The sequence below is a fragment of the Schistosoma haematobium genome, chromosome 2 (genome assembly GCF_000699445.3).
Source record: "Schistosoma haematobium chromosome 2, whole genome shotgun sequence".
Classification (NCBI taxonomy): Eukaryota; Metazoa; Platyhelminthes; class Trematoda; order Strigeidida; family Schistosomatidae; genus Schistosoma; species Schistosoma haematobium.
The window spans coordinates 30,040,288-30,064,007 of NC_067197.1; the positions used below are offsets into that span (position 1 = coordinate 30,040,288).

General features: G+C 35.6%; 2 protein-coding genes across 2 annotated transcripts; one reads left to right on the forward strand and one right to left on the reverse strand.

The window, feature by feature from the left end:
* Positions 1–262: 262 nt before the first annotated feature.
* On the forward strand, positions 263–13,338 carry CHCHD6 (MICOS complex subunit MIC25). Its single transcript, XM_051214886.1, has 7 exons — positions 263–548; positions 587–1,318; positions 1,352–1,412; positions 1,445–1,557; positions 9,716–9,786; positions 11,168–11,303; positions 12,599–13,338. The coding sequence occupies exons 2-7, from the start codon at positions 1,259–1,261 to the stop codon at positions 12,629–12,631; spliced, it is 474 nt and encodes a 157-aa protein (XP_051068070.1). The 5' UTR covers positions 263–548; positions 587–1,258; the 3' UTR covers positions 12,632–13,338.
* Positions 13,339–14,786: 1,448 nt separating this feature from the next.
* Positions 14,787–19,927, reverse strand: MS3_00006681 (uncharacterized protein). The gene is made up of 3 exons (XM_051214888.1): positions 18,896–19,927; positions 17,424–17,845; positions 14,787–15,866 (listed from the first exon to the last, which is right to left on the reverse strand). The coding sequence occupies exons 1-3, from the start codon at positions 18,897–18,899 to the stop codon at positions 15,684–15,686; spliced, it is 609 nt and encodes a 202-aa protein (XP_051068071.1). The 5' UTR covers positions 18,900–19,927; the 3' UTR covers positions 14,787–15,683.
* Positions 19,928–23,720: the final 3,793 nt, after the last annotated feature.

Consider the following 23,720-nt stretch of genomic DNA (forward strand, 5'->3'; position numbering starts at 1 on the left):
CAAAATTACCAGTCGGAATATCGACTTCTATGGGTTTGCCCCGGTGCTTAGTTTGTCAGTCAGCACTCGTTCAGTCCAGAACACAAGTATCACTCTCATCTATATGAATGAACTTATTCCAGACATACGTGGTTTATATACAAGCAGACCAGACTGCATCAGTCCATGAGACGAGAAATAATGATCATACGACGTCAGTCCAAAACTGGTTATGAGTATAGGAGAATAACTAATAGATTGGGAATAAATTAAGAACTGTAAATCGTATAACAGTAGTTAATCGGTCAAATGAAGACTTATGATAAGGGGAACATAAATATGTATGATCTAATTACTTAGTAATTATACGATAAGTATATGTATATTATCATAGTTTATAAATAATTCTTGGAAGCTACCACCCACTTATTCTTCGTTCATACATAAAAAATTCAAACAAAGTCAGGGATGAAGGGGGTTAGAAGATATATTTGTAAGATGGTTAATGCGTCAAAAGGTATGTGGTACAAGCTGGCTAGGTGAAGGGGCTGCATAGCATGACGTACATAGTTTGGTCTAATGTATTTTATTGACCGAGTACTTTCAGACAGAGCGTGTTAAATGAAACTGACGATCTCAAGATCAATATCAAAGACCCGCAGAATTATTTGTTTTGGGGATTCATCCACATACTGAGCAGAATCCACATGCTGCGGAAGCTTTGTTCTCAAGGTCGAGGTGTGTAACAAGTCAGTTAATAGTGTTTGCTGTCTGTGTCCACCTTCACTAATGTTGAAACATGTTTGCAATTTTTTGATAGGTTTGTTAATCTCATCATTTGCTGCCAGCATCTGGTTTTCAAAGACATCGATGTATTCTGTAGCTCTAATTACTTGTCCCAATTTCACAGTCGCGGAAACTATTGCAGATACTCTAGTTAGTAGAAAACTGGCAGCTTGTGTCAATATCATACCCTCAATTAAGTCTGTTTACGTTTGGGAAGGGAAGGTGGAAAAGTCAGACGAACTTCTTCTAATGGCGAAAACTCAATCAAAGTTGGTACCTTCTCTAACGGAGGTTGTCAAAGAAATCCATCCTTATGAATGCCCGGAAATCATTAGCTTAAACATTGAGGGGGGTTACCCACCGTACCTTAAATGGATTATGGAATCCACATCTTAGTAGTAAAAATGAAATTGTACATTTAAATAATAAATAATTTTCATACTCTAGTCATTCTGTAAAGTTTTACCTCTTAGTATAAAAGAATTTTTTAGATATGGGTTCTGCTGCCTCTCACCAAACTCGAGATGTGACTTTCCACCCCGACGATATTGTAGTAAGTTATTCTGTTACATCATAAGTCTGTAAGATTAGCGAAGATGTAATTAAGCGAATCAAAAATGCTGCTACCACCGAGGATAATACGAAAGGTTGGTACATCGTTTGTTAGCCTAGCTTTGAGATGACGTTCGTGCCCCAGAATCGTTCAAACCGCAATATAGCCTAGGTTTAAAACATGAACTAGAAGAGGCAGAAAGAAGATACGGAAAGCTCCTGCAACTATTAGAAAAACGTGTACGTTTCTGTTTTTTATTAAGCAATGCAATTCATTATGTTTTCCTTTTTATTTTGTCTTGAAGTAGACAATAGGGTATTCAAACCCTTTCTACAAGTCTTTTCACTTATACGAACATTTCAACATATATTGTAACACAAGGGACTAATTGATGTATTATTTCATATTGCTTATGTTTCTTACGTGCATCTGAGTAATCTGCCTTGTAAGTCGATTCTGTAGGGATTTCTTATTACGAGTATTACTTGCCCTTAGTTCTTTAACGCAGACGATTAGGTCCAATGGTTTGGAAAAATAATCCGCATTATTCCTTAGGATATGATGTACGCTATTCCCCCCTTATGGTAACTGTGTAATGTCCCTATTCCTTTCATTCGCTAAGCGGTTCTCACCTAATCTGTATTTTATTTTAATGTTATGCAATTATTCGTGATAACGCTGTTTTTTCGCCACCATGTCTATTAGTTCTAATATTCATCTGAATGATAACAATTTAGTAATCTTTGAGTTTTGACAAAGCACCAGGGAAGGGAATTTCCACCGTGTACTCTACATTTGTGGTTGAAAAACGACTACCACATCTACTATATTTTAACGGACAAGATGCTTTAGGTGGTTAACCGCTTTACTTACCTAGTTGGTTATATCGTCTGATGGTGACCAATGAGACTTTTAGTACATACACTCAAGTTCACATTCACATACCTCTATCATTCATTAAGCCTGTGAGATTTCTGTCTCCAGTCTAGTAAACATTTCACCAACATGTTGTTTCCAGTAATAGAAGTAAAGTGTTACCGTCAAAACCGTAAGCAAGACTTTCAGCAGTTTAACTTATATCATTTTCGCTTCGTTCTTCTAGCCTATTAAGATTATAGAAACTACTTTCTCAAAACGGGGTCTTTTCTGTATTGCCCTATGGCTGTGAAAATGGGGTATACTGGTCAGTCAGTCAGCTACAACGTAGGACCAGGCACATGTATGCATCGGCCCAGGTTGCCATACCTCATTAGCACAGCAAGATGAACACCTGATTCATAGGAGTGGTTAGGTCAAAGGTGGTAATATATAGGAGAAAGATTGCAATAAGGATATAGTATAGGAAGAAAGAATTAGTTCGTAGAAAGAAAGATGTGAAGTGATCTTAATCTCTTAGTTTAAGAGAAGACAGAGAGTGTATACACCGACGCCATTGTGATCGATTTTGAGCCATGTCACCAAGAGTCTCCAACCATTGGTTACGAAAGTCACGCGGACCCCAACCAAGTAGTCTGCATCTACCAACATGGCTCAGACTAGAAGTTAGTGACTTCAGGCACTGATGCCACGTTTTGGTTTGGCCGCCCCTAACTTTCTTCCAACCATCCCCTACACCGGTTAGCATTGCACGTCGCGGTAATCGGTGTTCAGGCATACGTAATACGTGGCCCAACCATCTCAGTCGATGAAGATTCATAACCTCATCAACTGATTTACCATCATTCCCTAATACCCTGCGTCTAACCTCACTATTACTTACCCGGTGATCCCAGCAGATGCCAGCAATATTTCTAAGGCATCTGTGGTCAAATACTAGTAGCTTATGGGTGTCTTCTACTCTTAATGGCCATGTTTCGCTGCCGTAAATTAAAACAGAACGAACAGCCGCGCAGTATACTCGTCCTTTTATTGATAGACGGATATCTCGCCTCCGCCAAAGGTGACGTAAGTTGGCAAAAGCCAAACGAGCTTTACGAATCCGTGCTGAGATTTCGTCAGACACCAACCCATTAGGGCTGATCAGACTTCCAAGATAAGTGAAGTTGTCAACTCGTTCGACTACTTCACTCCCTATCCTTAGTTCAGGTGTTGACGCAGACCAGTCCTGAAGCAACAACTTGCATTTAGAGGGAGAAGCGCATCCCAAACATTCTGGCATTGTTGCTTAGTGCTACCAGAAGACTCTGCATTTTGTCAGCGTCTTCACCAAACAGGACTATGTCATCTGCATATTCTAAGTCGATAAGTGGACCTCCTGGAAGGAGATCAATACCCGAGAATTCAGTCGACGAGAGTGTTATTTCCATCAGTAGATCTATGATGAAGTTAAACAAAAATGGAGAAAGTGGGCAGCCTTGACGGACACCACTTGAGGTTGCAAAAGTAGATGACAGTTCGCTATAAGCCCTGACTCGACTAGTAGTGTTCGAGTAAAGAGCCTTCACAAGGTTTATGTACTTCTGAGGTACGCCTTTCAATGACAGACACTGCCACAGAGTCTCGCGGTCTACAGAGTCAAATGCTGCTTTTAAGTCAAGAAAGACCACCATCGTCGGACGCCGATAGGTATGCCTGTGTTCTAGAACCTGACGAATGGTGAATATGTGGTCGATGCAGCCACGACCAGGTCTAAAGCCAGCTTGGTTCTCTCGTATTTGTAGTTCACGAGTCTTAGTTAGGCGTTTGATAATTATCGAGGCCAGTATTTTAGATACTATGTTTGTTAAACTAATCCCTCTGTGGTTGTCACAGGACGATTTTGACCCTTTCTTATATATTGGGACGATAAGTGATTGCGACCAGTCAGATGGGATAACGTCTAATTCCCAGATCTTAGCTAAAATATTAGTCAACCTAATCGCTAAAATTGGACCACCATCCTTAAAGACCTCTGGAGCCAATCCATCTGGACCAGCTGCCCTTCCTCGTTTCAGATTAACTATAGCCTTCTCAACTTCAGCAAGAGTTGGGGGACCTACTTCAATGTTCCATTCACTTTGTCTGGGAATGGAGGGTAGTAGTAGAGTAGCTGAAGGCCAGCTGAACTGTTCTCTAAAATGTTCCGCCCATCGTTCTAAACGTCTGGACTGGGAGCAGATGAGAGTATCATCTTTTTCCGAAATAATCTCACTTACACTTGACTTATTAATTCCAGTTTCTTTTATTAGTCTGTAAAGCTGTCTTGTGTTCCCTATAGTCGCCGCCTTTTCCATCTCTTTTGCTTTCGTTACCCACCACTGCTCACGGTCGTTCCTTAGACTTTTTCTTAACCTAGATCTGATTTGTTTACGCTCTTCATCATGTTCAGAACCTGATGGGACGAGTTTGCGAGAATCCATCAGTGTGACAGACCTTGAAGAAATCCACTGGTTCCTTGTAACTCTGTGGTTTAAGTCACTAATAGATGTCACTGCTGTTTCCACAGCTGATTGTATGCCCTTCCAAGCAACATCTGGGTCAGCCTCGTCTTCACAACTACCTAAGTGTGACCTCAGTTGTTCCTGGAACCTACTTTTGGTTTTCTCGTTACTCAACTCAGTTCTAACGGGTCTTTTTAATGTGGCTTTTTGCGTCCAGTGAGGCGCAAGCAGATGCGTGCCCGTATTAGGGCGTGGTCGGAGTCCAAGCAGGTACTCCAGAATGAGCGACAATCTTCTACCGACCCTCTCCAACGATGACTGATGGCAATATGGTCTATTTGAGTCCATCGTTGGTTTGGTGCAGGCGGTCGCCACGTTAGACGATGTCTCTCCTTATGCTTAAAATTTGTGTTTGCTAAAAATAAACGATTGTCTGAGCATAGCTGCAGCAGACGATCACCATTATCTGTTCGCTGTGTCGGAATACTAAAATATCCACCTAAATGCCTTTCTGTTTGGTTTAAACTGCCTATCTGAGCATTAAAATCACCTGCTACGAGTACTATGTCTGAGCGTTTAGCTTTCTGAAGAAGTTCGGACAGCTTTCTGTAAAATTCATCTTTCACTTCATCTGAGCTGCAGTCAGTGGGAGCGTAGGCAGAAACGACAAAAAGGCAACGACGTGTGTCCCTATCCTTCCGAGTTCTTACGTAGCCGTTCAGCCGAACAGCACATAGACGACTGTTGACGGGGATCCACTCTAGCAGTGCTTGTTCGGCCCTCATGCTTAGTGCTATGCCTACACCTGCCAGTCCACGAGAACTTGCCATCGGGTCACCAGACACCCGAAGGGTGTATCTCGTTGGCTCTCCGTCTTGCCAAGGTGAGGTCAAGTGAATGACCACACTGGAATCCTGTATGCGTGTTTCGGAGACACAGCATACATCAATGGAAAGAGACTCTAGGGTTTTAGCCAAGGAAGCCTGCTGACCGATTTGACATAGGGTGCGTACGTTGAAGGCTCCAATGTGTAGTTTGGAGCGAGGTTTCAGTAGACCTGGGACAGTGTTTTGCGCACTAGAATCGTTGGCTACGGTGACACTTGAGGTGGAAGCCGAGAGAGGAAATATAGAGTTGAAAGTCGATGTAGGAGGAGTAATAGGAATTGAAGAGGGAGGTTGATTATGAATACAGTGGTCTTGAGTGCTGTTAGAAGTATGAGGGCGGTTATCATTTCCCGGTTGCCCACACCGTGGAAGGGTTGTTCTGGAGGTACCTGAAAAGGAAATTGGATTAAAGGTGGTCTTAGTGAACTGAGAGCGTGACCGCAGTGCCCAAGGGACAACTGCTTGAGGTCGGTCACACACGACCTTGCTATAGGTAATTTTTGCGTTAGCTCCGTACTTATTGAGACCTTACCGCCGGAGACGGATATCCGTGGGATAAGGCGAGGTGTGCATTTTTAGGGTCGACCTTTTCTAACCCCACCCCTCCTTGTGGGAAGGCAGCATCGCTGTCATGCTGGTTGTCTGAAGGAAACACCTTACTGCTGTCACACCTCTATACAGTCAGCAGTACGACTTCGCCTTCGGACCTTGGGTTTGTTGCTTTTAGTCTTACCGCTCTTCAACCGACCTGTCTGACATGGTAGGACCTTGAGGAACGGTTGTTCCAGCCAGTATAGCTCGGTTGCTTCATCACGATAGGCAAGCCCGACCACCACGTCAAGGTAGCAACAACGGTCGGGGGGTATACTGGTACAAAATATGGAAAGATTGCTAATGTTTATAAGCATTATTATTATAAGCATAACTGAAATATGGTGGAGCCTGCAAGTTAGTAATTCTGCGGCTAGACTTCGTGTTCTACGTGGAAATAATTAATCTATTATTGACTATATCAATCTTCATCAACTTGGCTATGGCATATCTTGCACATGCCTAGCAATAGCCTACGCTGATACTCAGTTCTGGTTGGCATGAGAGCAAGTTGGAATAAGGTTAGGGTTGATCATTCGAAAACATTTTGCCAGTTCATGTAGAAATTAACTGTTGGGCTGAGCAATATCAAGGGATTTGGATTTCATGACTGAGTATTACTTAAAAGTCTCAATCTACAGTCGGAGACATTGAGTGGCATGACCCGAAATCTATTTTCGTGTTACAGTTAGATTGATTTTTTATCTTCCTGAAAATAATGACTTAATGTCATACCGTACTTTTCATTTTTCGATTTAATCGTTCCTTCCGAACCATGTTTTTTACTTTTATATTTCCATTCTAATGATTGTTGCTGCCACTCGTCTTCTGCTTTTCACCTTGTGAATTTCTCGTCCTCTTGAGATGTGGCAACTCAAATTGATGTCAACATGGTACATGTGGTGTTAGGTCACTCCTACTAGTGGACACATTGCAACTTAATCGATAGAATTCGACCAGCACCAAAAAGTACTTATTTACTTACCTGTTATCCCTTGTGGAAGAACATAGGCTGCTTACTAGCATTCTCCATCGAAATCTGTCCTGGACAGTCTTTTCCAGTTACTATTTGTTCTTTTGATGTCTGCCTCAAATTCACGACGCGATATGTTCTTCGGCCTTCCTCTTTACATTTTCCCATCAGGATTCTGAGTTAGCACTTGCCTCGTGATGAAGTTTGATGATTTCCGCAGTGTATGTTCTATCCACTTCCAACGTCTTTTATTAATTTCCTTCTCAGCTGGAAGCTAGTTTGTTCTCTCCCACAGTAGGTTGTTGCTGATGGTATCCAAACAACGGATATTGAGTCTCTTGCATAGAAAACTGCTTAGAAGTACTTGTACCTTCTTGATGATGGTTGTAGTAGTTCTCCACGTTGCAGCTCCGTATGTTAGAACTGTCTTGACGTTCGTATTGAAGATTCTGACTTTGATTTTGGTTGAAAGTTGTTTTGAGTTCCATATGTTCTTCAATTGTTGGAATGTTACCCTTGCTTTGACAATCCTCGCCTTTACGTCTGCATCTGATCCTCCTTGTTCACCGATGATGTTTCTCAGGTATGTGAAGGATTCTACATCTCCCAGAGTTTCGCCATCAGGTGTGATCGGGCTGGTGTATCTGAGGATCTTGCTTTTTCGTTTGTGTATGTTGAGGCCTACTGATGCAGAGACTGCGGCTACACTGGCTGTCTTTATCTGCATTTGTCCATGTGTATGCGCTAGGAGGGCTAGGTCATCTGCGAAGTCCAAATCGTCTAATTGATTCTGAACTGTCCATCGTATTCCGTATTTTCCCTCAGATGTCGAGGTCTCCATAATCCAGTCGACCACCAGAAGAAAGAGGAAGGGGGAGAGTAGACAGCCTTGTCTGACTCCGGTCCTCGCTTCGGATTCGTCTGTCAGCTGTCCTCCATGCACGGTTTCGCGCTTCAGTCTGTTGTATAAATTCCGTATGATGTTGACAAATTTCTTAGATACTCTATAGTGTCGAAGAAGTTTCCATAATGTTCTCTTGTTCACACTGTCAAACGCCTTCTCACAGTCAATGAAGTTGATGTATAGTGACGAGTTCCATTTGCTTCATTGTTCAGCGATGATCCGTAGTGTCACAATTTGGTCTGTGCATTACCGATCCTTACGGAATCCGGTCTCTTGATCTCGGATTTGCGTGTCTACTGAGTTATTCATCCGGTTCAGCAACACTGTTGAAAACCTTTTCATTGTACTGATAATAGTGTGGTGCCGCTGTAGTTCTCGCATTTGTTCAGATCTTTCTTTGGTATGTTGATGAGGTATCCTTTTTTACAATCCATCGGCACTCGTTCCTCCTCCCAAATCTTCTTGAATAGAAGGTGAACCATGTTTGCAGTTACTTTCATGTCTGACTTGAGTGCTTCAGCTGGTATATTTTCTGGCTCTGTTGTTTTCCCGCTCTTTATTTGTCTGATGGAGATCCTGATTTCTTCGGTCGTTGGTGGAGTGACATCTATAGGAAGGTTTGTGTGTACCGCTTCGATGTCCAGTGAGTTCAATGTGGATGACATATTCGAGAGTCCTTCAAAGTGTTCTACCCACCTCTTTCCTTGAATCTCAGTGATTGTCTTGCCTTCCAGTCTCTCTGGTTTACTATATTTCCTCGCCAGTTTTTTCATCGTGTCATATAGTCGTCTCATATTTCCTTTTTTCGAGCTGTTTCCGCTGTCGTTTCTAAGTTTTTCACATATTTCTGCTTGTCAGCTTTAATTCTCTTCTTCATTATCTTGTTTGCTTCAGCGTATTCAGCTTGTGCCTTGACTTTCTCTGCTCGTGTTCAGCTGTTGTTGATTGCTGTCTTGTTCTTCCTTTCTTGAATCTTGTCCAGGTTTTCCATAGAGGTTCATTCCTTATGATGATGCTTCTTGAGGCCCAGCTCCTGCTGACGCGTTGAGTTTAGTGCTTATTTGATCCCTTCTCAGTTGTCCTCCATCGTAGTATCTTCTTTCAGTATGTCTTAAAAGGCTTGGAACCTCTTTTCAAGAGTTATCTTGAATTGGTTGATTTTGTTAGTATCTCGAAGGAAGGCTGTATTGAACCTTTGTACTGCTGTTTTCCCAGTTATGCAGTGTTTCTTTAGCCTCAGTTTCATCTTGGTCACAACCAGGTGATGATCTGGTTCTCTCGTCTTTTTGAGTGATACAAATATGATTTATCTGGCCAATATCATGTATTTCGTCTTTTTTGGCGTTTTTTAACCTTCGTAAAAAAACGCTAAGAAGGACTTGACATACATGATATTAGCCGCTACTCAGTGATTAGTTAATTGTGAACCAATATTCTTTTGCACCAGGTGTTCGGTTGCCTATAACTAAATGAACGTTTTCAAAAAGATTCCGTTATTTTGACTTTTTTGGTCATGTTCTGTTTTGAAGTGTAGAGATTTTAGCTTATGCAGCCTCAAATTGTTCCATTCAGATGGCTAACCTATTTGTAACGTAAAAGCCTTACACTAAGTCACAAATATTATTGTTTTGAAATTGAATCACTGTGATATTATTTATTGCGAATATTTACGGTTTGTTTTAGAATGAACAACTGTTCAACGAGGCTGCAGAAGAATATACACGGACAGTTGAGCGTTTAGAAAACAAGTACATGTAAGTTGTGTAAATGTACTACAATGTGTAACACTTATTCATCAAAATAATTCTGTCGAAATCTGTGATTTATTACATTTATATGGATTGAGACTTTGCCAGAAGTTTTGAATTTTTCCACTGATATTTCAAAACTGTCAAAACTTATCTAAAAAATGGTTTTCCTTGTTATCATTATGAGATAACCGGAAGTGTTGAGTTAGGTTGTATCTGATTGCACAGATTTATTTTTGGGATAAAGATGTGTCGGTAAAGTTATGCTTCTAGATGCTGACAGTTCTTCATTGAAACCGTACAAGTATTTATCGTATGTCTGTGGGATAATTTTAATTTTTCACCAACTGCTGTGTCAGGCAAGGCTGCTTACTCTCCACCTTTCTCATTCTTCTGGTGGTTGACTGGATTATGAAGACCTCCACATCTCAGGAGAAGCACGGAATATAGACAGCTTGGATTTCGCAGATGACCTGGTTCTTCTATCTCATACCCAGCAACAAATCAAGTGAAGACAACTAGTGTGGTATCAGCAAGAGCCTACTGAGAAGGAGAAAAAACCAAATACCAGTTGAAGAGGAAATTAGTAAAAGATGTTGGAAGTGGATAGGACATACACTGCGGAAATCATCAAACTTCATCACGAGGCAAGTGCTAACTCAGAATCCTGATGGGAAAATGTAAAGAGGAAGGCCGAAGAACATATCGCGTCGTGAATTTGAGGCAGACATCAAAAGAACAAATAGTAACTGGAAAAGACTGTCCAGGACAGATTTCGATGGAGAATGCTAGTGGGCAGCCTATGTCCTTCCACAAGGGATAACAGGCGTAAGTTAGTACTACACAAAACTCACTTATTCAACATCATGTCGTTATGACATGCAGTATTTTTGTATCATCATTTTTTTTGAGGTCGTTCGTGAACACTGCTTGCTGCATGGTGTTATAAACGTTAGTTTAAATCTACTCCACATCTGGAAACTGCACTAGTATGATACAATGTATATGTTTACTTACGTCCCATAACTCTATTTATAAAGAGGTGTGGAATTATCCACTTACCTAACAACTTCAAACCTAAGTATCAAAGTGCTAATATTTGTTTCTAATTCCTGAAATTCGATTAGCCGTGTTGTGTCATCGTGTTTTATTTCATACAGTGATCTTTACCGTTCTAAATAAATATTTACATAGTTCACGAGTTGCATATTTACATTTATTGTCTACTTCGGTGGTTTACATATGTACACTTTGATTGACATCCAAAGTAAAGTGGCAATATATTCTTATTTAAACTATTCAGATAAAATGAATTATTTTCATAATGGTAAAACAACATATAGCTTTCAATGCTTGGTTTTAGAATAATTTTTGTTCTTTATTGTAGGAGACCTACTCCTGGGGGGTGTTGTGCTGCAGCTGAACAAAGAGTCGAAGATTGTTATAAGCAGAATCCTGGAAGAATACTTTTGTGTTCCAAACTTGTTTCAGAGTATGATCGTTGTGTGCAAAATTTCCTTGTCGTAAGTGATACTTACCTGAACAACCTTGTTAGTTCCAAGTTTTGTTGTTTTTTAAGCATTGATATAATCTAATTTACAAGGGTTAGATATAAATCTATGTTACGCCATTTATGTTTCTTGAAGTTTAACGAACTTGCGATATGTATGTGTGGCGGCCGTAGCCACTAATAACTTGAACACTGATCTTTAGTCATTCTGATAACGAATGTCAAACAAGATGAATTATGGATCTCAAGATATTTTGTTGGCTGCCGCCAAATAAGTCCGAAAGGTAACTTAGAATTTCATCATCAATGTTCCCCAGAACCTCAAATTACAGCGTTTAATGGATTCAGGAAAAATCTACATATCGGTTACGAGATCACATGTTAATTTAAATAGCATAATAGGAAAGCGTAAAAATGTTATGTATTAGAATCACTACAATCTGCAATAATGCAGAACGAAGAAACAAGTAGAAACGTAAAAAAGGAGGTAAAGGACGAATAAGCAAAAGTAACAAGATATGAAATTCAGAGGAAAATAATGTCCATACATATCGTCTCGATAAATAGTTAGCCGTATTCCCCAGATCTTCTAAATACTGACTTCTTTCGTTGTGATAACCCTACCTAGTGTTTTCACTTTTCTATACGATTGGTATCACAATTTCCTCTGTCAACTAGTATAAGCTTTCAGCTGAGTTGTACCACAGTTGGTTCAGGTTTTCCACTTTATAAACTTTTTGTCTGGCAGCCTCATCCACTAGCTACGAGTAGTGGTTTCAAGACACCTATCTTCAAGCTTTCTTTTTCATAATCGCCAGCTTCAACGCCTACGTTATGTAGTTGTGAAATAAGGTGAAGTGGTTTGGACACATACTTTTACGACAAGAAACACTGCCGTAACCTACTAATTTGATATGCAGTAAGTAGCAAGTGCTAGTTTTTATTCTCAATACAAACACAAAAACTGAAATACAGGTAAGCAAAATACATTTTAGAGTGATGAATAGGACGAGAGATTTAGGTTTTAATATAATAATATAATAGAGCTAACTCACACACCACGTTCTTGGGCATGAGCCACACTAAGTATGAGGGCTGATGATACTACCCGGTTGTCTAAACCGAAATCGATGGAGGGGATTCGAACTTGGAACTTATTGGCTATATGTCGAATATTTTAACCATCAAGCCCTTCCCCACCAATAGATAAGTAACGTCATGATACGAATTACCTACCTTTTTGTCACTCATTTTTAGGTGTAAATTGTAATAACACAAAGTGTAATTATCTTTCTCTACTTTTTTTAGACTATGTCTAGGAAAGTGTCAAATGCTGCCTGAAACTAATACAATACCACTTTATATTTTATGGATTCCTATTCTAAAAAAAATTCTATAATTGTCTTACACATTGTAGCATGCCATTTTCAATTAAATGATTAGTAGTTGTAATGATTATCCTTGTACAAATCAAATCATACTTTATATGTAGTGTTATTTGACATTTGTTTCAATTTAATGTTGAATATCTAAACACAAGCCAAAACGACCTTAATTTTCAGCTAAACAAGAGAACGAAACACTGTGGTTTATACTTATGTTAACAGTGATCATATTAGATTAAGATGTAGTTCTATTCAGTTGTGATCATTTATTAAATATAACATCTTGAATACATATGTTAGTGATTGACAGTCCATACAAAACTGATAAGGTATAGCACCTAATTTATGAATCTGTTTTTTAATTTGACCAATCCTTCCACTCGCTAGGTCGTTCTCAAAGTGGTTTGATCGTTACTTGAGTGAACATTTTGTACAAATCTTTACCAGTTTGTACATAATAACATTCCAATATTTTATTGACCTAATAGTTTTGAAATGAAAAGATATGCATATTTATCAGTCTTTGTCATAACATTGGTTGAGGATTTCGTTTATATTTATAAGTTATGCGAATAACACTGATACAAAAATTATGCTATCAGTTTGCCGTAATTCACTTTTTGTCTGTCGAACAATAAATGGTTTGTAGATATTAATAAACGTTCCTCATAACATGGTCTTCCACTCTGACTTTAAAGATTTATATATTAACACTACTCAGTGAGCAGATAAAACTGTATGTAAATTCTTATGTTTCTATATCACAGCTTCGTACTAATGAATGGTTTCTTAGCCTTTATATCAGCAAGATTATGGGAAACCAGAAAGGGAATTAAGTGATATTCATAATAGTGGTGAAAATATGATAAAGCGAAAGGTACGGAAATCGAGTGAAATAAACTTTCGAATACACCAAGCATTCAAATGTTCATGATCATATCAGAACCAATAGTAACTTGATTATTGAGTCGTATAAATCGAATTGAACAAATAATTTAGTACTTGAAAATAGTTTGTGTGATATTTTATTATCTGTTAATAATCAGTTTACTTATAAAATTGTTTCCTACCTTTAAAAAAAGGTTAGAGCTAATAAATCCAAGAGAAAGGTAATAGTAAAAACCAAACGGCTGTGAGGTGAAATATTTGTCAGTAATAATCTTTCTAGCTAAATCAGTTAAACACTTCAATAATCAATTTCTACTCGCTCAGACACAAATTAAGTCTTCACATTTCGGAAAGAAACATAAAGTAGATTCATGTTTGAATGATATATTATTTATATTTCCTCAAATCAAACATGATTTAAATTATATGTTCAGTGGTGAACGAAAATTGTCTTCAGATTGGTTCTATTATCATTTAGACTCAACTTACAGAAAAGGCTATACATATATATGGGTTATGGTGGCAAAACATTAAGCCTGATAGTTGGGTCTTATAAGCACATAAGTTGGTGATTAACCTGTAAAATCAGTATCCTACCTTTGATTATACTTCAGAAGACATTTATTCATGTTTACTTTTGTAGTGATATCTTGTATAGTGGTATATTGTCTTACTATTTGTGCAGTCTTTTGAAAGAGATAATAATTTGGTCTCTTCAACAGTTAACAACTGACTGCGCTGAAACATTGTACAGTCTACTGGTATATGTGCCATGCATTGCGGACTGACTACACAACTATTGTAGTGCTAGACATATGTTTCGTCCCAGTAGGAAGCGTTCTAGCATGACGTAACCATAGTTTCGTCAAAGACCAAACCCATAGTCTTTGGGCTTTGCGACAAACTTTACTTTCAAATCACTAAGCTGACATCCTAATACTTCAATTTCCAAACATTAGCCAACAGGGTATTGAGCGACAGCCAACTAGTATGATCGGTGATATTTGTTTTATCCTCAAACAGTTGAATTCCACTTATCATAAGTTCTCCCTAGAACTTCAGAAATCCTTCTGGAAGTTAATTACCGGTTAGCAAAATTATTGTTGAAATGCGAGGTTGTGAAGACTGTCCAAGTTGAACATAGATAACATTGTACGTTGATTTTTACAAGTTTTTTTCTCAACTAAAAGTATACTCACCACCTAGAATATTAGTGAAAAGTTCTAAAACAAACCAAATTATTCCGTAACTACCCATCGTTAAAGGAATAAAAAAGAAAATAGAACACATTGATAAAGAAAATATTCTCCACATTCAACATTTATTGGCTATATTGTATTTGCGTTACTTTCCATTAATTAAAGAGGAAATAAAGCAACAAGTAACAGCCATGTACAGTTAATCCATCTAAATATAGGGATATTAATGTAAATTTCAATCGTTATATGTTCATTCCAAATAAAAATAGAATAAGCCAAGTCATTTGTCTAAATGAGAAAAAGAAATTGAAAAACTACTAAGAAAAACTCCGAGTGATTTTCTATGTAAATGAATTGTAATAGACTCTTTGTCGAAAAAAAGAAAGAGGAAGTATTTGAATTCTATTTCTCACTGTGATGTTTTGTTTCTGTGTAATGTTCACAAAGATCAAATCAGAATGGTGCATATTTTAATAAATAGTCAATAATTTGTCGTGATTTATGCTCATTGCTATCAGTAATATATATATATATATATCTGCAGAGGTATATATATGTTAATATGCTTATGTACAAAAGAATAAGGGAGTAGGTAAGTGTTAAATTAATCAACAATTGACAGTGACATCATTATTATCATTAAGATTTTGTAAAAATATCACAGCGGTACTAATTATATGAGTAGTGTACAACAACAAATAACATATTAAAATAGTATAGATAAAGATAAATATATTACTTAACATTTGTGATAGTTTCCATCTTCAGTTGCCTTTTTGGCTATTTTCTCATCAGCAAGCCTAAATTTGTGTGGGAGTAAAACGTTTTTGACGATAATCAAAACTAATACTAACAAATAATATTCAGAGATCTTATTGTGTATTCCTTTTGTCTTTGTTGTTCTTCTATGTGAAATACTAATCAACGTAGTTCTACTGGATGTGATTCCATGAAAGCTATTGGTGCAAAATTAGTCGTTGGTACATTCATTGATTTTGTTCTGTATAAATTATTACGTGGAAGCTGATAATCAGACATAGTATGAGCACGATGTAATGTTAAATTTGGCACAGTAGTTGATTTACTTCTTCTTTGTGGGGAAGTCTGATTTGATATTCACAATAATAAACGGATAAACAACATAAAAATCATCCTCTAAGTCAGTGTTTTCATTTGGATGTAAAATAATCTTGATTTTCGTTACAAAATGATACTAACTGAAGGTAAATTGGAAACTAGAAAACACATATTACGTTTAATCTTAGTTTGGAATCCATAACCGTCGTATATCCATACTCCGAGGAAACGGTCTCCACAAACCTAACTTCATGATCATTGATCACTTTGTATAATCATTATTTTTATACTTAGTTTATCAGTTGTTATCTGACAATATTCAATCCTACGACATGTTGACATTTAATCAGTCCAGAGACAGTGAGTTGTTATAACAGTATAAGTATATCTTACATCAATCACCTTATCAGAATTAATATTAGCAAGTCTAGATCATTAGTAGTTTTAACAGAAAGCAAAGTTTGTTCAAAATATTGAGTCGATTATTAGATCTACACATACGGATTAATAACAAATGCTATCAGTTTCATTTTGTCAGGTAAATCACTAGTTTATTTTAACTTATACGATTTGCTTGGTATCTGGTAAATACTATAAGAAAAATTTAATGTGTGAAGTTTACTCCTCGATTATGAATAATATAATTGGAAAATTTTATTAAGTAACTGTGTTGACACTACTAATAGCTAATCAACACTAAATATAATGTCAAGTAAATTAGTTTAAATACCACTTTACAAACGTTACTGCCTGGATTTTCTTTTATCAAATATTGATAAGTGATTGTTAGCTAGCGCATCCAGGTCGGTTACTCTACGTAGTGTAGTCTGACAACAAATTAATTACACCTTACCTATCTCCATAGCTTGCGGTGCTCAATCATAAAGAATTGAGTCCAATGAATATAACTCAGAATGATGACGAAATAGAAAATTTTCAGTATTAGGCGATTGGAGGTAGCTCACAGTAAACTCTGAACATAATTTTCGTGTATTCGACAGCATTATGCACCCACAACCTTGCGGGAACTGATGCTTCAAGTGAAAGTCGGACTCAAGTCTTCGAGCTTCACATTCTGAGAGGCTACCACTGAACTATTGTGATGATAACTAACTGAATATCCGTTTACGGACATAAGACTTAGCACAATGATATATCATTTTACAACAATAAAGTATTATGAATCAATAATAAAAAAATCTAGCTTTTTTACTAACAGTAATTTCTCCGTGTATTTAATCATAACGCCTAAATAACATTGCACTGTCTAAATCAATAACTGTCAGGCTTAAATGTTTTAGTGAAATATGCAACTTCATTTAGGTAAGAGGCATTTCATAAGAAAAGATCCAAACTTCGTAAATATGTCTAGCAATTACGATGATTAATCAAGTACAGTCACTAAAATGTTAGTCGACAGTCCATGTAAATTTCGAATCTGCCAAATATTTAAAATATTCAAGCTTTTATCTAAAAATCATGTTAAAAATTATCGGTAGACTAATAGATTGATAGTATAAAAATAACAAAACTCAATTAAACATGCATATAAATAATTAACTGTCTTCCTTTTTTTCAACTTACTGTCCCATATTTTAATCGAACACGTAGTCTATGTTCACCACTATTGCCATTATTACTGTCAGTATTTTGAACATCTAAAGACAACTCTTTCGCCGATAATAATTCTGAAATTGAATTTTTTATTGGTACATTTAAAGGATTCGTTTTTGTTTCTGCGATAGAATAATACGATCCAGATCGAGTGTGAATATCTGAAACTGATTGTGATAGTGTGGAACAATTTGATTTTTGATACTCAAGTGATAGACCATCTATAATTCGTGATATCGACTCATGAGATGTTTGTTTTTTGTGGGTGTCTGTTTGTCCAGATTGTACACTCTTATTGTTTTGTGTGAGTTTTAATGGAAGAGTCATTTTGATTGGATTTATTTGTAGGCTTTTATCATTTAAACTTTGAAATCGTTTAGCTCTGCGTTCACCTGTTTTAAATATGAAAAGGAAGATATATGATGTGTAATTTCTAGTTTTAAATGAATGGTTCCATAAACATTGAACGCCCAGTATACACATAAGATATCAGATATAAATCCAATGCGCAAAACCATTAGTGATAATAGGAGTGAAGGTAGTAGTCATATAGTAAAGCAATGATTTAGTGGTTGGGTCGTCCAGCTGTTAATCACTCGGTTACCGCATAAAATCTTATTCCATCTAATTTAGTTTAAGCAGTTGGGTAGTATCACTATCCTCCAACTTGATGTATGATTTTGAACCAAGAAAATGAATATTCACTTGGTAAATGAGTTACATTGGTGACTGGATTTAAATGCTGCCGAATTAGCATCCGGTAAACTAACTCCACGTTCTTTGAGGTAATAATAGAAATTATCAAAGATAAATAGAGTCAAAACAATCCTAAACGAAATCATTGTTCGATCAAGTTCAGACATTGATTCTATTCAGAGTAGAATGCATTTGAATTGAGGCATGTGATATATATATATATATATATATATATATATATATATATATCAGTTGCAAATTTTGAGATAACTTCATGCGTTTCATTCTAATCTAAATTCTTAAACATTCAATAATCATATAAAATTGTAGTTATGACTGTCAGATCTAATAGTGAATATTTGGTCTCATTTACATGTGATTTTGATTCATAGTTGACTGCCTACTTTATTGAATGCCTCTGAATAGTTTACTCACTTTTACTACTCACTTTACTCAATCGACTTGATCAATCAAGACTTTTCAAAAGTCATCCTTGGGTTAATTACTAATAAGTGAGCTATTATTATTAATTCAAGTGAAGATCAAAAGGTCCTACTTCGTCACCGCTGTGGAGTTCAGTAGGTGTTATTAGAAGGGCAACAAGCCATTGATTTCCAGTGGTTCTGCATCTACTGATGTTCATAAGCTCTAAACTACATGAAGCGGTCACAAAAGTACGTAAATCAGCCAAAATATAAAGAAAAATACAAACAAAGCATTATATATATAATGGTAATTTAACACACACATAGAGATAGTTGTTTACTGTCTGTTGTTGTAGATTTTGTCATCAATAAGTTAGGATTGGATTCAGATGAAACAGATTTTAAAGAATTGGAGTTCAATAATAATGGTGGTTGAACCTTCAGTGACAATTTCTTAGGTGGCAATGGTGGCGGAACGTTAGCACCAGAAGAACGTGGTACAATTATTCCATTACTATTACCAGTGAGTTGATGACGACTACGCTGACTAGATGAATTGGTAGTTATAGGTATTTTCAATGGTCGGCATAAAGATGTTCCGTTTCTTGGTTTATCCAAGTTCATGTTACTATTACGCAAATAACCATTCATTGATTTATTTAAACATTTGTCTAAATGTTGAAGAGATGTAGTTGAACGTTTGACCTAAAAAGAAAGAAAGTATTATGTTAGAAGAAAAACAACAATACATTTATTATTTAGACGATAATCATCATTATCATGACAACTATTTAAAGATGGTTTAAAAAATGAGAATAAACACCATTTATCAAACAGGTATTGAATATAAAATTTATATTAGTTTTGGAGAGCATTTATTAATTATTAATAAGATGGTTGATTGTGTAGAGATGTTGAGATGACAAATAATTTTCAACATTAATTAACATTAGTTAAAAGACTAGAAATTACTGACTGACAGAGATGTTTCGTTCAAGTTGGTGACTAGTTAACAATATACCCCCATGATAATGTGCTCACAATCGACTAGTTTCAAATTGGATTTCATAAAATGTTTAATTGAAAATTTTCATGTTGTGAAGTTAATGAAATAAAACTTGAGACGATAAATTGCTGAAGGTATTGAAAGAGAATGTACATATGTTGATACAGTCAGCTGATGTAAGCAAACAATGCATGTTTAACTAACCAATACTTCTGCAATATATTGAGTTATTTATTCATAGAAATCAGCAAAACATACTTTCGAGCAGGGAATTATTATTTTTACTTAGAATATGAGTCAAAGTTTTCATTGAATGAAATCACATAAAAAGACACAAAGGATAAGAATATTTAGATGAAATCCTTCTCTCTGAAGAGCTCGTAGTTAGTGAAGTTTATAATGATAAGTCAGTCATTATTTCTTATTAACACTTTATAATTAAAGATAATGTATATCAATTAAACAATAAAACATGATTCGTGAGAAAGTAAATACACATGCGATCGATAAGAAGAGATAAATACGGTCAATCAGTATAAGAATTTTATTGAGATAAATCACAATGAAGTGAAATAAAAACGATATAAATGAACATTTCCAGTTAATCAGTATATAACCGTTTATGTAAAGTTGGATGCACTAGATAAATTCATATATTTGTATTATTTATTTACTGTAGTGTTACAAAATAAGCAAACATTTTATTGTACATAAATCGAAGAAAGTGAAAGAAATAATAAAGAAAACAATAGACGTCTACTAGACTAATGACAGCTTTTGATTTATGTAAAGAAATATTTGAAGCAACAGTTAAATTATAATAATTACGTAACCTGTAATAAATTCAAACATAAAAAATCTTATCTCACATATAAGTATCAATGCCGAGGTTGGACATGATAGTTTCAAATAAGTTGAGTATTGGGTAGAAAATAAATAATGAATATATTTTTGTGATATCCCAATAAGTACATAGTTGTATTTCTGAAATCCTGTGACTTAATGTTAGTTACTTTTTTCAAAATGAATGAATAACCAGAATCTGTGTTAGTTTTATTTCGGTTATTTACTTTGAAGAAGTGGCTAATATGAAGTCACAAAACATCTGAAATACAATTTTCTACTCATTGGGATATTACAAAAATATATTTATTAAAATCTCACATAAAATTTATTGCCAATTGTTCAAACAAAAATTTCATAAATTTTGTTACTTGAGAAAAGTCACTTACAAACTCTAAGTAAATATCAATTAATTATCTAAACAACGTACATTCCTTTCGCTATACTTGCACCTCCAACAATTAGTTTTGACATTTTGTATGGAATAAACTTTGTGAATTATTTTTGAACTACTAATAAGTAAGCGTATATATTTTATCTAACGTTTTTCCACTACCCAATAAGCCTCAACACCCAATGTTTATAACATTATGATAAATAATAAAAGAAAAGAGAACGCTACGTAGTAAAGAGAATTACACCCTGAAAATGCTAAATTTTTCAGACCAAAAGTATTGTGATGCATAAATAGTTAGTGTACAACAAGTGCATACATGTTTAACACCGAGTAAACAGAAAATTCTAAATGACATTTGTAGGTATATCATCAATGACATTTCTATGACAGACAAAGGACATGTAATCTATCGTAATGAAATAATATTCCAATTAAAACAGATTTAATTTAACTCAAATTAATATGCGTTTTCGAAAAGTGGAAAAACGTGGTAGACGAGTTGTTTAACTACTGAACAACTACATCTGTGATTGTGTATTTGTGTATATAGGTGTGGTGTAAATCTCAACTGAACATATATATATATATATATATATATATATATATATATATAATTAGCCTATATTTAAAGTGTATCCATCTGTTAGTTTTCTTTGAGAAAATGTGTCTCAATCTTCTGAACAAAATAAGACTATGAACAGCTTTGTAAGCAGCGTTAGTTACAAAATATTTGAATTGCAAATAATGATGAATTTCAGCACTTTAAAAATCCACATAGAATATTCAAAAACGAAGAATATTTGAGCGAACAGTTGTTTTCAATAACTTCATCATCAGGCTCTACAGTTATAAGTCCATAATTATAATATTTTATAAAGGCCAAAAATAAGGCATGTTTTAATGAGATTGACAATGTTATGTGTTAAAAATGGTGAACGTTTGCATCTGTTACGATATATATACTTCAAAAAAACCTCGTACAAAGTATTAAAAAGAGAAGACATTGCGGCACAGTCAGTAAAAAGAACTTATAACTGAAACTTGACTTTAAAGGCGACATAGTGGGTGATATTCTAACACGTCGACTCAAAAGATCTGTCGAGAGGACGTTTCATGCCGCAAGTTACACATAACTTTCTCGATTAAACCAATACTCACATAACTAATCAAGGATAAGTTGCCGAAGATGGGCTCCTCCATGTGTGTATACCAATTCAACTGCTCCTGTGGAGCTAGTTACATAGGCCGTACTTAGAGGGCTTTATCCTTACGTGTTCGTGAACATGTACCAGCATGGTTGGGAAAGGGAGTCACCAAATCGATTAACAGCACCATTCTTTCTCACTTGGTAGATAGTGAACATCATATCAAAATAGAGGAAGCTTTCTCTGTTTTATATCAAGTTCCAAAATATTTACCTCAAGGAGCTAGATTATGACTGCTTTACACAGCCGAAGCCATCTGGATCAACTCCAGAAGACCTAATTTATGCATCCAGAAAAAATATATCCAGCCTCTATGTTTACCCTGGCCTACGACTGGATCACCGAATACCTAGACTGAATATTATAAACCTCTTACCCCCTTCCTTTACTTTTATTTATTTTCCTTATTATCATTATTTGTCATTACCTATATCTTAATCTTCATATCCATCATTTCCAATTTGTTGACCGTAATTACCTTGATAACACCCCCCTTATTACATATTATATTCACACAACAATATTATTATTATTATTATCTCAGTTGACAAAATTATTTTCAATTTTGCAATAGTACTATTATCTTATTGTGACTGAACAATTTACTGACCTTTAATGAATGACCTTTCTAATTTGCAAATATTACAATTTTTTTTTTGAATGATGAATTTGTCAGACAATTACTTGTCTTATTTTCCGTACTTGTAGTATGAAGTCATTTAAATTTCTATTTATGCTATGGAATGTCTTCAGATATCTATTTACAATCAACTATAATAACAGTAATTACGTGATAAAGTGTGAGCTGGCGGCTGGATGCTTATGATTTAATATTGTGTTTCGTGATAAGTATGGACCAAAGTTCGAGACAGTATGTTGGAAAGGGTAGATATATCAAAGGCGATAGATATGTGAAAACCTTAAGAAAGATTCATGTAGTTATTTATTTATGGCATAGGAATATTGAACAAGAGGAAATCATAAAACGCATGGAGTGGAGGTTATTAGCATTAGAATATAGATGTCCATGCATAAAAACGATCTGCTAATAGTGAGCAGACAGTAGATAAAGGAAAAAGAATTTCATTAAAAAAAACTTATTTCATATAATCGATTAGTGATAATTTTCATTTTCGATTGAGGAACACACGCAAAATAAAATGGCTTCATATTATTCTGCTGTAATTGTTACTCATAGTTTATTAAAAAATATAAAAATGTTCAAACTATGGATTCAGTAAAAATATAAAAAGGAATAAAAACTATTGTGAAGTGAATATAACTAGGTAGATATTCACAAAATGCTTTATTCAATAAACTTCTATACAGCATTAGACTTCGTTGGATTGTCATTTATACGGGTTATTCGAAGTTTATAGATTAGGAAGTTTAATATACGACTACAGTCGATCAAAACACTCACTGCTAATTTGCTAGAATATAGGCTTTTACCAACTCTGGTTCTCAGTAATGCTTTAAAATCACTTGTACATTTAAAGTGATATAGCTAGAAAACAATTCGATCCTTAAACACTTTTTCTCTTCTTCAGTCGTAATTGTTGTCAACATATTTTTTGATGGTGCAGATTTTCATTCAACTTGCTATGCACTTTCTATGTACAGTAAAGCAAAGCAAATTTTGTCTTAGTTGATCTGTATGAAAATGGAAGGGAGAAAAAAAGTGACAAACAAAAA

Coding starts and splice junctions, on each gene's coding strand:
- CHCHD6 (XM_051214886.1), top strand. CDS start 1,259: ATGGGTTCTGCTGCCTCTCACCAAACTCGAGATGTGACTTTCCACCCC. Junction 1,319..1,351: donor TCCACCCCGACGATATTGTA/GTAAGTTATTCT, acceptor TAAGTCTGTAAG/ATTAGCGAAGATGTAATTAA. Junction 11,304..12,598: donor GTGTGCAAAATTTCCTTGTC/GTAAGTGATACT, acceptor TACTTTTTTTAG/ACTATGTCTAGGAAAGTGTC.
- MS3_00006681 (XM_051214888.1), bottom strand. Junction 15,867..17,423: donor TTCGATTAAAATATGGGACA/GTAAGTTGAAAA, acceptor ATATCAAATCAG/ACTTCCCCACAAAGAAGAAG.